General features: G+C 48.6%; 1 protein-coding gene across 3 annotated transcripts in view; it reads right to left on the minus strand.

Moving 5' to 3' along the window:
- Positions 1-14,617, minus strand: part of FANK1 (fibronectin type III and ankyrin repeat domains 1) — a 96,475-nt gene that overhangs the window by 11,633 nt on the left and 70,225 nt on the right. For all 3 annotated transcript variants that reach the window (XM_041744897.1, XM_041744898.1, XM_041744896.1), the window contains exons 2-4: positions 12,602-12,779; positions 8,057-8,181; positions 911-992 (exon numbers count right to left, since the gene is read on the minus strand). In XM_041744897.1, coding sequence (XP_041600831.1) covers positions 911-992; positions 8,057-8,181; positions 12,602-12,779 — 385 coding nt within the window. The remainder of the gene's footprint in view (positions 1-910; positions 993-8,056; positions 8,182-12,601; positions 12,780-14,617) is intronic.

Below are 14,617 nucleotides of genomic sequence, written 5' to 3' on the forward strand. Positions count from 1 at the left end.
GACACAGGTGCTGAATAGGATTCATTTTCCCAAAAGTTCCAATTTCTCCTGGGCCATTAAGTTTGTGTCTTAAACTGCCCTACCCTAATATTTTTAAAGGATTTAAATTCACAAGAAGAGAAATTGCCATAATTCCGCTTAAAATAGGCACTCCCTTCAACCCAAAACCATGATGTCATCGGATAGAATACTGCAAAGAACACCACCCCCTTATGTGGCCAAGGACGCAGGGTCTCCAGGCCACACACCTCCCCTCCACGAGCCTAGACTGAGGGAAGCCTGAATTTTTCCCTTAATTCCCAGCTCACCAATGGGCGTGAAGTGCTGCCACTGGAGGAAGAAAGAGATCTTAACAGCTTAGAAGCCTTGGAGAAGTATTCCACAAAAAGCCAACTGAAGTGCCCTATTCGCAAAATGCCTGGCCTTCCAAGGCACTCAGAACTATGGATTCAGAAAAAATTTAATTAACATTGTTCACGTTTCATTAGGAGGCAGCTTCAGATATCCCATGGCAGCAAATGTATTTGCTACTTTTCTTCTAGTGTTTTACCAACCTCTTGAATCAGAAACAGCTGATTTCATGATTCCTTAGATGATGTGGGCACTTTGGGGGTAAAATTGGCCTAAATGCTGTGGCATATAAGCCAGGGTCAGAAATTATTTCTGGGAAGAAAATATGATACCTAGACTTCTAATTTTCAATTTTCATTACATAATTACAAAATACAGCATTTACACAGGGCTAAAAGGTCATCTTTATTGACTATGCTGAACTTACATCGGTCACTGGAGATCTATTTTGGAGCAATATCAAAGGTGTGGAAAATTTGGGGGGAAACAAAATAAATGCAATTCTGTGCACTTGGCTGGGCATTAAAAATTTAAAATTTTTAAGGCAGAGCTCTCTCACCCTCCTTGAAGTATTCGAACCAGCAAATCTTCATCATTCACATTGACAGCTCGATGGAAGTGCTCACTACTTATGGGTTCTCCTAAAGAAAGAAGATGGAAAGGAGTCACCCAAAGTCGAACAAAAGAAAATTCCTTCCGGCCTCACACCACCTGCAGCCTTGAGTGGGGGCTCAGGTTCAGCTCCGTGAAGGGCCTTGGCTATTCCAGGAAGTGTAGCTTACATTTCCTATTCAACTTCTTTTACCGAAAAATACCTTGTTTCCATATATTAAGAACACTTAAGATTGTCCTAAGGACTTGAGACAGCCTCAAGTTATGAGAGGATTGCTTTGTGAATAGTATTTTGAGAGGTGAAAATAATCTTCCAGATTTCATAAGACTTAATAAACCTCCCTTACAAGCAAGGGGAAGCCCCACCATCATCACAACAGGCTGGTTTTGTTTGCCAAAGAGTCACTAAAGTACTTGAACAAACAACAAAAATAAATTACTTTAACGTCTGACGTCCCAAATTTCAGTTCTTCCTAGGAATAGAACATTCATGTTGGCCTGGTCTCCCCGGAGCTCCTGGGGGGCACACGGGGCTCATTCACAGAAGTGGGACAGCATGAGAAAGCCTGGTTATGGGGGACAGCCTGCAGGTGAGAAGGGCGAGGAGGAGGAGCCTGCAAAACAAGGGGAAGCAGGGCAGAAGGGAGGGGTCCCTGTGGGGGGGCGGGGACATTAGCTCCTCGAAGAAGAGAAGAGGGGGAGATGCAGAAAGGAGCAGAGGGTGACGATAAAGGACCAAGCGAGAGGGGCGCCTGGGTGGCTCAGTGGTTGAGCGTCTGCCTTTGGCTCAGGGTGTGGTCCTAGGGTCCTGGGATCGAGTCCCACATCAGGATCTCTGCATGGAGCCTGCTTCTCCCTCTGCCTAGGTCTCTGCCTCTCTCATGAATAAATAAATAAAATCTCTTTAAAAAAAATAAAAGGACCAAGTGACAGAAGCCGTCTTTCAGAGCAATTATCCCACGTCTCTACTGGCTCCACATGCTGTGATTTTCTAATTGTTTGAAGGATTCAGCGTAAATGAAATACAAGCGAAGCACTTAGACTAGCACACGGCACATCACAGATACCCAACACGTGTCTGTCGTTGAGGTGGTGGGAAGGGCAGTGGCCCTCTCTGTGGCCCCCACACCCAGCCGTCACACGCTCAGCGTACCTTCCTAACCTGGATGGATACCGAGTTTATAATCCCCAGTTCCAGTTCAGCTCCAAGGTCACTTCCGTCCTTTCAACAAATGTTTATTAAGGAGCTCACACGCCCAGTCCTGATGCTGAGGGTCCCAGAGGAACAAGGCAAGCATGTTCCTCTCCTTTGCCATTTACACAATAGTATCCACTTCCATCATCATCTTAAACCCTAAAACACCTGCCTCCTACCCTGTCTTCCCGAGCTCTACCCCAGACTGCTTCCTGGGGGCTCACCCACCACCTCACCGCCCTCTTACAGTCTGGCCTCCAGAGGTCCCCTGGCCAGCCCTGCCAGGTAGGGAGCCAAATTCCCTCTTCCTGTACCTCGGGTAGAAAAACTCTCTAGGACCAGACCTTGGAGCTGACTGGATTGGGGATTATAAACTCAGTACCCATCCGGGTCGGGGAGGTAGGCTAAGAAAAACATGTGGGCATTGGAGCCACTTTGCTACTACTCATTTCCTTGGAGGATTTTAGCTGGGCGAATTACAAACTAGGAAACCAGGGGTGGGGGGGGAGCGGGGCAGAAGAATGCAGGGGTCACCAGCAGAATGACCCCTAGCTGATACCCTTTACTTCTGGTAAAAATAAATTTAAGCCAAGTTAAAGCTGTTTTTGAAATAACAATTTTGTCTGCTAGAGCTTGCCAATCTCCTAAAGATTTTTTAGCCACATTGTACTTCCTTTTCATCATTCCACACATATTTTTAGGCCAAAAGCTTCAAATAAAAGTATCATGATAAACTATCAAAGGGTAAGGCTGTCCCCAGCCTTCCAAGGAAAATCAGGCCTAGCCTGGTGGTTCTACCTGGGGGGTATGGACGGGAGCAGTACACCCCTCCCCCTCCACCATCACCATGAGGACATTTGGGAAAGCCTGGAGACATTTTTGGTTGTCACACCTTAGGGGTTGGTGCTACTGGCCTCTAGCAGGGAGGGGGGCCAGGGATGCCGATAAACATCCTACAGTACACATGATGAGAATTAGCCAGCCCCCAAATGTCAACAGTGCCAAGGTTGAGGAACCCTAGGCTAGAATAATATGGACTTAAAATGATCTATTGGGTGATGCACCTATACTTTAGTGGACAAGCTAAACCCACGGAAAGTTTCCCTTCCTCCTCACTTCCCAGAAAGGAGGGGGAGAGTGGGATGGTGGTGGTACATCTGTTATCCCACCAAACAGCCCCCACTTCTGGGACTCTCAAACTTCAATTGCCCCTAAAAATACAACAACTGACTTGCATAGAATCATCTAGAACACAGAAAGCTCATCCCATTTCTATGAAATTTTAATTTTTTTTTTTTTTTATGATAGTCACACAGAGAGAGAGAGAGAGGCAGAGACACAGGCAGAGGGAGAAGCAGGCTCCATGCACCGGGAGCCCGACATGGGATTCGATCCCGGGTCTCCAGGATCGCGCCCTGGGCCAAAGGCAGGCGCCAAACTGCTGCGCCACCCAGGGATCCCCCCATTTCTATGAAATTTTAAAAGATGGCATCTAAACTCAAAGTCCTATTAATTAAGCTCTGTCTAGGATTTTACACAATGCTTTTTCAATTCTTCTTCAAACCACAAAACTGAGAGCCAGGAAGACTGAGTTGTCCAAGGTCAAGCCGGTAGGCGTGGGCAACATCAGAGCTCAAAATGAGTCTTTAAGGCCACGCTCCCTCCTCGTGCATTTTAATACACGCTGAGGTAGCAGACCAGTTCATTATATGCTTCCAATCTTATTAAATTTTGAAAATCAGCAGACTTCTTAAACAAACATGATCCCCACCCACACAAAGTGTTAAATGGAAGGGGATGCTAAAGCCTAAAAAGCTTCAAGAAAGTGCTAACTTAAGATTTTAAAGAAAGTTCTGAAAGCACATGCAGCATCCCAGCATATTTCTGCACTGACCCACCTCCAATCCACATCATCTGTCTTACCTGGCCAGTACAGCTCTCCCAGTGGGGGGCACTTCCTGGTGCATCCTACCCAGGAAGCTCTGCAGCATGCAAATATTGGAAAATGAAATAAGTTCATTTTGTGGTTAGAAGCTTGAGGACCATGCGCAGGAAATACCAGGGTTTTTTGATAGTGGGACATAACTTCAATGAACGTATTGCCCATTCCAGCTTCTGCGAGAGGTAATCAGTGCCCTCAAAACTCAATCTGAAAATAAAAGGACATCTCACAGAAGACAGAGGACACAGCACAACTGTTAATCATTCCGGGCTTGCTGAATTTCAGCAAAAGGAAGCAATAAGTATCATTCCGGGCACAAAAGCTCTTGCTCAGCATTAACTCATTAACCCCTCTCAGGCCACTGCCAGGAAGGCGAAGAGGTAACCGAGGATTAGCAGCACCAGACCAGACACCACCCAGATCAACCAAGGCACGGGAAAGTCTCCATTTGTGCGAATCGGACAGAGTAACAAATGAAAGGGCTCCTGTTCCCAGAGCAGATTAATTCTTTCTTCCTCCCACTATAAGCAGGAGTCACAAAGAGAGGAAATTCCAGGGTGAGCCAAACGTTCCACTCCTCCTACCCCTGAATCCTTCAAGATTTCGTGGGCCTGGCCCAAGGGATTGCCATCATTTAAGTGCAACTGCATACAAAAAAGGCAGGCTTTGCCTCTGTGGCTTTGGTTGGCTAATGTTTACCCCTGAGTGCTGCAATGACAAATACTGAATCAATGATGTTGCCCGTGGGAGGATGTCTGGGAGTGCTCACTTCATCAGGCAGGGCCAGGGGAGGGGAGGGAACCCCTGAGAGGAGGGGAAAGCCATCGCCTTGTAGCTACAGATGTGCCAGCAGATACTGCAATGTGGGGGTAACACGTTTCTGGGTGGAATTCAGGTCCCTGTTAGAAGCAGTGAATAAATGATGAGCTCATTGGAGGAGAGATTTGCCAATTAACAAGCAGCAGCTGCTTTTCTCTTTTTAAGGACCCAACTGATTAAAATTGCATGCCTCATTTAAGCAAGAGTCTCGTGGACTTTACCTGGAATTAAAAAAAAAAAAAGCTGAGCATCCTTTATTCAAAGTAAATGCTTTCGTGATTCATTAAAAACACTTTCAAACTGAATGCAAATGATCAACCCACAGAAACATTTTTACTTGTTTTGTAAAATATGTACCTTTTTTTTTTTTAATATGTACCTTTTTTTAATTCTTTGTTTAGCATGATCTACCTCCTTAAGGGAGTCTGCTGTGGATATTATAAATATAATAATAGCACAAGGGAGCAGCAGCCAGCAAGAAGAGGGTACTGGACCCTTGCCACCCAGGAGAGCCCTCTGAGGCTGAGAGCATGTCTTGGCTGCAGCATTGTGCTGTGACCAGACATCAAAATACACAGGAAGCCGGGCACTACCAGGAACCATGTCCCCATCATACCCCAGTCCCTGCAGGAGGTCTTGTCTAATGACCCACAGAAGCCACAGACTGCAGTGACAAATGCCCTGGACCACTGGTCCAGCTCTCTGCAGCCACCTCTCAGAAGCCAGCTCAGCAAGAAGGCAGCACAATCCTTGTCAGCTGATAGAAAGCCACTGTGGTTTCTGCCTTCCCAAAGAGCTCCAAATGGTATGCAGACACCACGTCAGCTCTAGCCAGAAAGGTCCAGAAGCCCATGCCCTGACATTGATGTGATATGAAGAAAAGATGCCAGTGGCAAGCTGAGCTCACCATGGCTAGTTCTGCATCCTGTTCACCCTCACCTCATAGGTTCAGGGGGACTCTCCCCAGCCCATGGGACACAGGTCCATCTCCCAACAGGTATGAGTGTGAGCTGAGAAAAATCAGCGTTGCTCCTCATTCTAATTCTGCCTCCAGGCCTCTCCATTCACCACCCATCCATCCATTGATTGTTGTCTTCTACAAGCTAGACCTGACCAACCTATCACATCCTCTACTTCGGAGGCACACAAGTCGGTGGGAGACAAAGACGATAATTTTAAAAAAAAGAAAAAAAAACATGAAAGTAAGATGCACTGAGTGTTAGCAGAGGGGGAGACCCAACTGGGTACGAGGGAGACACACCAGTACATGGCGGAGAAGGAGAAACACGAGGAACCACCCCTGAGCAGAGCTCAGCCTGTGGAGTGGCTCAGCAGGCAGAGGGGTGGGATGGGTGCCGGGAAGGGGGGGCTCCAAGGTGGGGGCATTGCAGACAGAATGGGCAAAGGCAGAGGAGTGTGGGAGTGGCCTGTGGCTGGCTGGGGACAGCAGCACAAGAGGGAGCACGCTGGCCCAGCGTCCCCTAGAGAATCGCTATTCAAATAGTAGGTTCCCTTTGACAACTTTCTCCTGCCCCTGCTCCCCCGTTCTGTATGCCTGCCCTCCACTCGGAAGAAACCAACTCACACTCGGCTGCTCCACCTTTTCCTTCCCCTCAAAGCTCCAGGAGCTCCAGGTCCCCCCAGGAAGCAAACGCCTTCACGGCCAGCACACGAAGGACCAGCCCTCTTTCCTGACCTGCGACTCTCTAACGGCCCATTCCACTTGGAAAGTCTCCTTGGAAATCATGTGCCTTCGCAGGGAGCTGAGCCCCCTGGGGAGGGCACGCCTCTCTCAGCCTTCACCAAATTCTCAGTTTGCCAAACTAAGGCCCAGCTCCCTAGCGGCTTGGTTGCAAATGAAGATATGCTAGGCTAACTCAAAACCTGAATCACCTTTAACCCACACAAAAATCCCTCCAAATAAGTGCATAAAGGACACAATTGAAAGTCACAGAAGGAAAACTGTATTTTTATTTATACATGTAAATGTGTGCATAACAGCACATACGCCATATGCAATATTGATTAAAACTTTATTTTTTTAAAGACTATTTATTGATTCATGAGAGACACAGAGAGAGAGAGGCAGAGACATAGGCAGATGGAGAAGCAGGCTCCACGTGGGGAGCCCAATGCAGGACTCGATCCCTGGACTCTGGGATCACGCCCTGAGTTCAAGGCAGACGTTCAACCACTGAGCCACCCAGGCGTCCCTTGATTAAAACTTTAAAATAACTTTTGGGGCACCCGGGTAGCTCAGTCGGTTAAGTGTCTGCTTTGGTCCAGGTCATGATCCCAGGACCTGAGTGGAGCCCTGAGTCAGTGGGGAGTCTGCTTCTCCCTCTGCCCCTCCCCACCCCCCACTTGTGTGTGTGTGTGTGTGTGTGTGCGCGCGCGTGCGTGCATGTGCACATGCTCTCTCTCAAATCAATCTTTAAAAAATAAAGTAAAATAACTTTGACTCACAGAGGAAGATTTTCTTTGTGCAAGTGATAAAAGACTCATTTCCAGGGACTAGACCACGAGAAACCTGACCATTTTAATCTTTACCACATTCTAGATACACAAACATCTTTTTTAAATGTTTTAAAATCCCGATCACAGAAACTATCTGCACCCTCAGATGTGACCTGGGAGGAGGACATGCAGGTCAGAGGCAGCGCAGCCCTCCCCTCGCCCCTGCGTGTGTGTGGAAGCCACATTATTCGTTCTTCCTCACTCAGCCTCCCCGGGAACCAAATTTGTGTGTCAAGATATAGGATGGACGTTGTCCAAAAAGGACAAAATGCTTTGTAGACCTTGTCGCATCCAAAGAGGGAGACTTTCTCAGCCCACACCCCACCGGCCTGTTTCTGAAGAAAGGCGACTCCACCCTGTGGTACTGAATGTGTACTCGCAGGGCGATGCTGACCCCAGAACAGCTCTCCCCGTTTATTAAAGCACAACTCGACATCCTTCATGCTGTATGGCCTGGCCTTGCCAGGAAACAATCCCATTCACAGTCCTTAAAAATGGAAGAGTTTCTGCTTCCAGTAAGGCAGAGGAGGAGAAGGCTGGATATTTTTACCTTTCTATATGGCTTGTGGTCTTCATTTATCCTTAGATAGAGGGGTTTGGGGTTAGTAAACTATACTCACTGGTTGTAGACACGGAGACCACTGGGCTGTACTCATACTCTCCAGAGGGGCTGGTGACCTTCAGTCGAAATCTGTACAGTGTCCGTGGTTCCAGACCTTCCACAACATGCTTCGTTGCATATCCCCTAGATGGGAGGAGACAGGCATGAGGAGGACACCAGGGAATCCAATCAGCACGCTCTGAAAGTCACCAAAAGAACAAGTGGAAGCAATCTGTGAATGCGATCTACTTCCAGGATGATGTGATCGGGGTTGGCGTGGGCGTGCCCTGAGTGTGAAGGGGAAGTCACGCATCCATCCCCGCCCACCCAGCCCACATTGTAGGATCCTGAGAAAACACTTGATGTTTTTTTCCCCGCATTTAAGCAAAACTACCAAGTTTGGGGGTGGTTTGTTACCCAGCAAGAGATAACTGATGCATCATGTACCAGCAAAGAAGAAACTGTAACAAAGACAATGAAGAAATGATACCAACGGCATTAAGAAAAACATCTGAATTAAGAAACCAAGAAGACAGAAGGGTTAAAAGTCTATATAAATACATTTATTACCATAAAAGTGAAAGCTCTAAAACCAAGATAAATGTTCAGAGAAACTGCGTGGTTTTTCAAAATCCTTATCATCACCATCTAAAACATATCCGCCCTGGCACAAAGTGGCCTCAAGAGTAAGTGGGTCTCATCCTTTGTGTGGGCGTACATCCATATCCACAGATAGGGGAATCCTGGAAAACGAGCCTTGAATTTGTGGCATCTGAAAAGATCTGTAGGAGCTCAAACTGAATAGAATATCCAATTGAGTAGAATATGCAATGTCAGGTGTCAAAGACTTTACCTAGTTTCAGACCAAAAGGAAACCCAAAGTGCCCCCAATAAAATCCAGTGTTGCTCAACATCCTGAGTCACCCTGCGGCAAGCAGCACCTTCATAACCCCTGGAAAGAGGCATCACACGACTGTTTAGAAAAACAGAAGTCACCGGGCACAGTTAGGGAGGGATGAAGGCCCTCCCTTCAAGACAGAGGACCCCGAGGAGGGGACCGGACACACACGGGGCCCCGGGACACAGCCGCCCGCTGCGGCTCCCTCCACCACGGTCGCAGCCCAGCCATGGGGAGACAGAGGCCGTTCAGCAAACTCGTAGAGACGCACACCTCCCCACGGCCCAGGCGTGATACCTGAATGAATAAAAACAATCTTAGGACTTTCCCACCGTAGAGGAGAGCATATGAAAGTGTGATGCGGGCCTTTTTTTTTTTTATCATCAGTCAATAAGCAAATATTTGATGCAGCAGCTGAGCAAACGTGAAACATAGGAAACCCAATACCGGGACACCTAAGGACTCCGAGGCCAGACCTGCCCCCCTCTCTGTGCTCCCCCCACCCCCAGCTCCACTCCAGTCTCCTGCTGGGGACCCGGAAATTCACTTCTGGAGCCGTGACTCTCCCCTTGGCCGATCCTCTCCAGCTGCTCCTTGACATCTCCGCTCGGCGGCCAGCTGATGTCCCAACCGAGCTCCTGCTCCTGCCCTCGTCTTCCCGTCTTTGTTATTGGAGACGCTCAGGCTCCATCCCCCGGTGCCACCTGTGGAGGACTGGATTATTGTCCCCAAATATTTGGTGCCCTCCCCCAAGGGTCCTGTTACCCCCGCCCTGTTGAATGCAGGCGTGGCTGTAGGACTTGCTTTGAGCAAGGACGCAGAAGCAGGAATGAAAGGTGTCATTCTGGATGATGGAAGCTTCGAGCAACAGCTTCGTGCTGGAGCCTGCCCTCAGCATGGGGACTGGCAAGCTCCAGGTGGAGGCTGCTCCATCAGCCCGGGCGGATGTGGAAGGAAGACAACAGGGAATGGAGCCACGGCCGACACAAAGGGTATGTCGTGTGGGAATACACTGTCGTCCTAAAGCACAGAGCTTCTGAGGTTGAGGTTGGAGCAGCCTCACTCGCCTGTCCCGGGGGACGAGGCCAGATCTAGAGCTACCCCCTTGTCGCTCCTCTTCCTCTCCCATCTCATATCTGAGCCACCAGCAAAGTCTTCAAGTCTGTCTTTAAACCCACCTTAAAAAAAATAAAAATAAAAATAAGAATAAACCCAGCCTAGACTTAACCGTGGCTCACGCTGTTCCATCATCTTCCATCTCCCTCACTGCTAAGACACTCACTGCCCTGCCTCCCCGGGGCCTGTTCTCACCTCCGCAGCCAGAGCCATCGTCAGAAAGCGTGTCAGCCAGGCCTGGCCCTCCCGCCTCTCGGGGTAAAAGCCACAGCTGTGTCCCTGGCAGGCCCACTGACCCCAGCGACGGCCTCCCGTTGCCTCGCTGGCCTCGGCTGGCTGGTCCCCTCATTCGCTCGCTCCTCGGTGTTCCTGAAACACAGGTGCTTGGAATAAGGGGCAACGGGGCAGCCAGGTGTGGGCAAGCCGTGAGGGCATCCCGGGCCGGTCTGAGGAGTCTGACCTTCACGCTTCCAGAAAGGAGGCTCCCCGAAGAGAATGCGACAAAAGGACGGTTGGGAAGAAGGCTGACCCGGCAGGACGGGCAAGGGAAGCGGGACCGGCCCCTCCAGGCAGCAACACGCTCCGGGCTGCGGGTCGGGGATGCGGCCAGGGCCCGGCTTGCACGGAGGGAGGCCTCGGGAAGGGAGAGCTCGCGAACGCGGGCGACCGACGGCTGTGAGGACAGCCCAAGTCACAGCCGACACCCCCGGCCCCCGTGGGCAACGGGCAAGTCGAGCGCTTCCAAGCTCGGGTGTCCTAAACCTAAGGCATCGCCAGCGCTGGGGCAGCGGCAGCAGGAGGCGGAGGCAAGGAGGTGGCGATTCACACAGTCTGACTCTGCCACCTAGTGTCAAGCTCTTGCTGCCAATTCTCCAAGGGAAGGCAAGCAACTCTGGGTCGCCCTTGGAGTTGGGGGTCAGCAGGCCAGGCCCTCCAGGGGGGGGCCAGCTGGACGGCACTCAGGTGTCTGGGGAACGTGAGGCACCAGGATGCACACCCCAGGGTGGGGACCAGCGTGTGGGAGGGGGGTGGGGGGTAAGGGGGTGCCGACCACCTGGCCGCTGGCAGAGAAGGCGAGAGGAAGTGGAGGCGCATCCAGCACCGCCCCACCTGAAGTGCCCCGGTGCAGGTGCAGTGTGGGGAACTGGGGAAAGTGGGGGGGGGAAAAAGTCGTTCCCTCTCCATATTAATACTTCTAATATCCTACTCATGCTTTCAGATTGCAGATGGAAACTACCTAATAGAGAAGAACATGGCATGACATCATTAAAATAACATTTTCAAGTAGTCAGGCCAGGAATTATTTGCAGATGGTAACTACATTACAGATAAATGTGTGGGGTTTTTTTGGTGCGTTTGTGGGCGGGGGGGAGTAGTGTTTGTGTCTTAAAAAAAATTGTTCGTTAAATCTCAGGGATATCTTCATTCAGGGAACAGTGAAAGCCTCTGTTAATCCCCTCAACGTCATCACAATGTCACCTTGAGAAGGAACCACTCTGCGCCTTGACTGCATCAACCCCAGTATCCTGGCGGTGAGGCTGCCCCATAGCTTCCCATGATGTCACTACTGGGACATGTGGGCAAAAGGTACACGAGACCTCTACGATTTCTCACAACCAGATATGAATCTACGATTACCTCAAAGTCAATTTTAGTTCACAGCCATATTCGTATCGTGGTTTTGGCACCCCTAAAACTGTCATTTTGCAAGTGGTAAAGCACTTGCAAAATCAAAGGGAAGCAAGTAAGAGTTGAAGACTAAGGGAAAAAAATGACTTCTTGATTACCCCCATTACATTCATTTATTCATTTGTGTGACGAGTGTTCAGAGGGCCCACTGTGTGCCAACACTGCCTAGGACAGGGGCACTGGGTGTTACACAAGCAGTTCTGCTTGTCGCGGAATTTAAATACTGGTGGGAAGACAAAATGAACATGCCAACAGGGCAAGTAATTCCAGCAGAAGCCGAATGTGAGGAGCACATGAAACCAAGTCGGGACAGAGAGGATACCTGGATGAGACGGTCGCTTCAGATGGCCTTCTGACAAGGGAATATTTGACCCGAAGTTTGCATGGTGTGGAGGCACCAGCCATCAGAAAACAGGAGGAAACGCACTCAAGGTAAGATAACAAGAAAGGCCCCAGCCTGGGCACCAGCACAGACTGGGAACAGCTAACAAAGAACAGCAGCGTGACAGGAGGTCCAGACGGCATCCCCCAGCCCACATCTCCGAAACACAGCAGGTACCTGACGGTACCTCCTCCAATTTCAGAGTCTCTTGATTCTGACTCTACATTTTAGAGCTTTAAAATATACCATCAGAATACTGCAGAAGCCTAAGAAGCTCTCAAAAGGTATGAGGTTTAATTTCAAAGTTACTGCTAATGCAGATCTTCCAAAAATCCTAATTCATAAAAAGCATGCATGCAGATGATGCCGACTCGTTCTTTTCTTTCATTTCAAAAGGAGTCTTTTTAGAGACAATCGAAACCATTCCAGCTCATCAGGAAATCAAAGCAAAATGTTAAGCGATTCAACATTGCACCTACGTATAAATGATACCGTAAGTGTGCATTTTGGGGTCTTCTTCTTCGATCGAGAACCTGAACCACTGCTCCTGAGGTCCTTGCCGTTTCGCTCTCTTTTCCAGATCCCAGTACAATTCAATGCTGTGATGAGTCACTTTGCCCACAACAGGTGGATGAGGCTTTGAGGATGGTGTGATTCCTAAAAAAGAACGACACAGAATTTCAGAACTCATTTCCGTAAGGACATCAGCTGAGTGCATTAGAGCTGCTCAGAGATCAGACTGTTTTCCTACACATCAGACACACGTGTGGGCACTCCTCCCTGCTGCTTGAAGAACATCTGAAAAGCTCAAGTGACAGGAAATTCAGCTGATGTAGTGAGCTACCACATACTTCAATGAGTAGATCGTATCACAACCCATCAATGCCATATTTCACTTATGGACCTTTCCAAAAACGATGGTTAACAGATCAGACTCATTAGGGCGTTCTTGAGCTAATGAAACTCAGTGTGCTGCTGGAACCCTTCAGTGAACTGGCTGGTACACAAAGCTGATAGACACATAGAGCTGGTCCAACTATTTGTAACATAGGTGACAAAGGATTGATACCCACTCTACACAAACAGCTCTTACAGACGAGCCAAGGGGAAAACCCAAAGGCTAATAACCAACCAGGCAAATGATGAGCAGCAGACAAGACAAAAACAGCCAACATAATGTCCAAACAGACGCTGATATTCCCAACTGGCCACAGAAATTGATAACAAAGGCATATAACTCTATATCCAACCAGACACTCAAGATGTCTTAACTATCAGAGGCGACGATGTAGGGAGAGGATGCTCTCATGTGATGCTGGTGGGGAAATAGGAATTCTGTGCAGTCTTTTTAGGAAGCAATGTGGCAGCTTGTATTACAATTAAAAATACAGATAGCCCCCTCTCCAGTCATCCCAGAAATCAGAGCACCAGAGCACAGACGAACACCTCCATGTCCACAGTAAGAGCTACAGTTTTCAGCAAAAAAGAGATGACCCATGAATAAGGGGAGGGTCAAATAAATGATGACATGTCCATAGCATGGGAGATTACAAATGAACTAGATCCATACTGGATGTCTGCTAGGATTTCTAAGCTCCTTGAGGGCTGGGTCCATGTCTTACTTTTTTTTTTTTTTTTTTTTTGAGAGAGTGAGAGAGAGCAAGCAGGGGAGGGGAAGGGGCAGAGGCAGAAATAGAGAATCTTAAGCAGATTCCACACCCAGTGTGGAGCTCGAGCTCACGACCCCAAAGATCAGGACCCAAGCCAAAACCAAGAGTAGGATGTCCACTTAATCAACTGAGCCACCTGGGCACCCTGATGTCTTACATTCCTTTTTTAAAATTCTTCGTATCCCACAGGGCCTTTCAGGCCCCAGACATATCAGTGGTTTGCCACACTTGTCATTCATAAGAAACAGTCTTGTGCTTTTCTCAAGCCCTGTCTCAGGTAGGGGACCCACACTCCCCCCAGACCTCGGGGCCTCCTGCAGTGTAGACGCCTTTGAGGAAGGCAGGGCTGCCTTGATCTTGCCTGCTCCAGGCCAGGACAACTACCAGTTTCCTTCACTTCCCACAGAGACACTAGAGGGCAGCCTGCAAGCTTATTTTTTTCAACTTTATTTTCCTAATATTTATCGAGGGCATGGCATGGTGGAATTGGATAAAGCCGGGTTTAAATTCGTGAACCAGTCAAAGATATTCAAAGTGTTTTGTGATAACTCAGTAACACGTGAAGTCGCTAGTTACTGTGTACTTCATACAATGAAATCTTACACAGCAACACAGGTACAATCTCAGCGAGTGAAAAACATACGTTCAAGGATCTGCTACATCGTACTGCATATGTAAGTTTTTACAACACAACACTAGACATTGTTTGTGAGTACACAAATATGCAGTGAAAGTCAAATCTGTGAAGGGGAAGGAATGCACACCACCAGGATAGGGTTATCTCAAAGAAAGTTGGAGAAGGGATACAGAGAGGTCCTGGGGAGG

This window comes from Vulpes lagopus, chromosome 2, assembly GCF_018345385.1.
Source record: "Vulpes lagopus strain Blue_001 chromosome 2, ASM1834538v1, whole genome shotgun sequence".
Lineage (NCBI taxonomy): Eukaryota > Metazoa > Chordata > Mammalia > Carnivora > Canidae > Vulpes > Vulpes lagopus.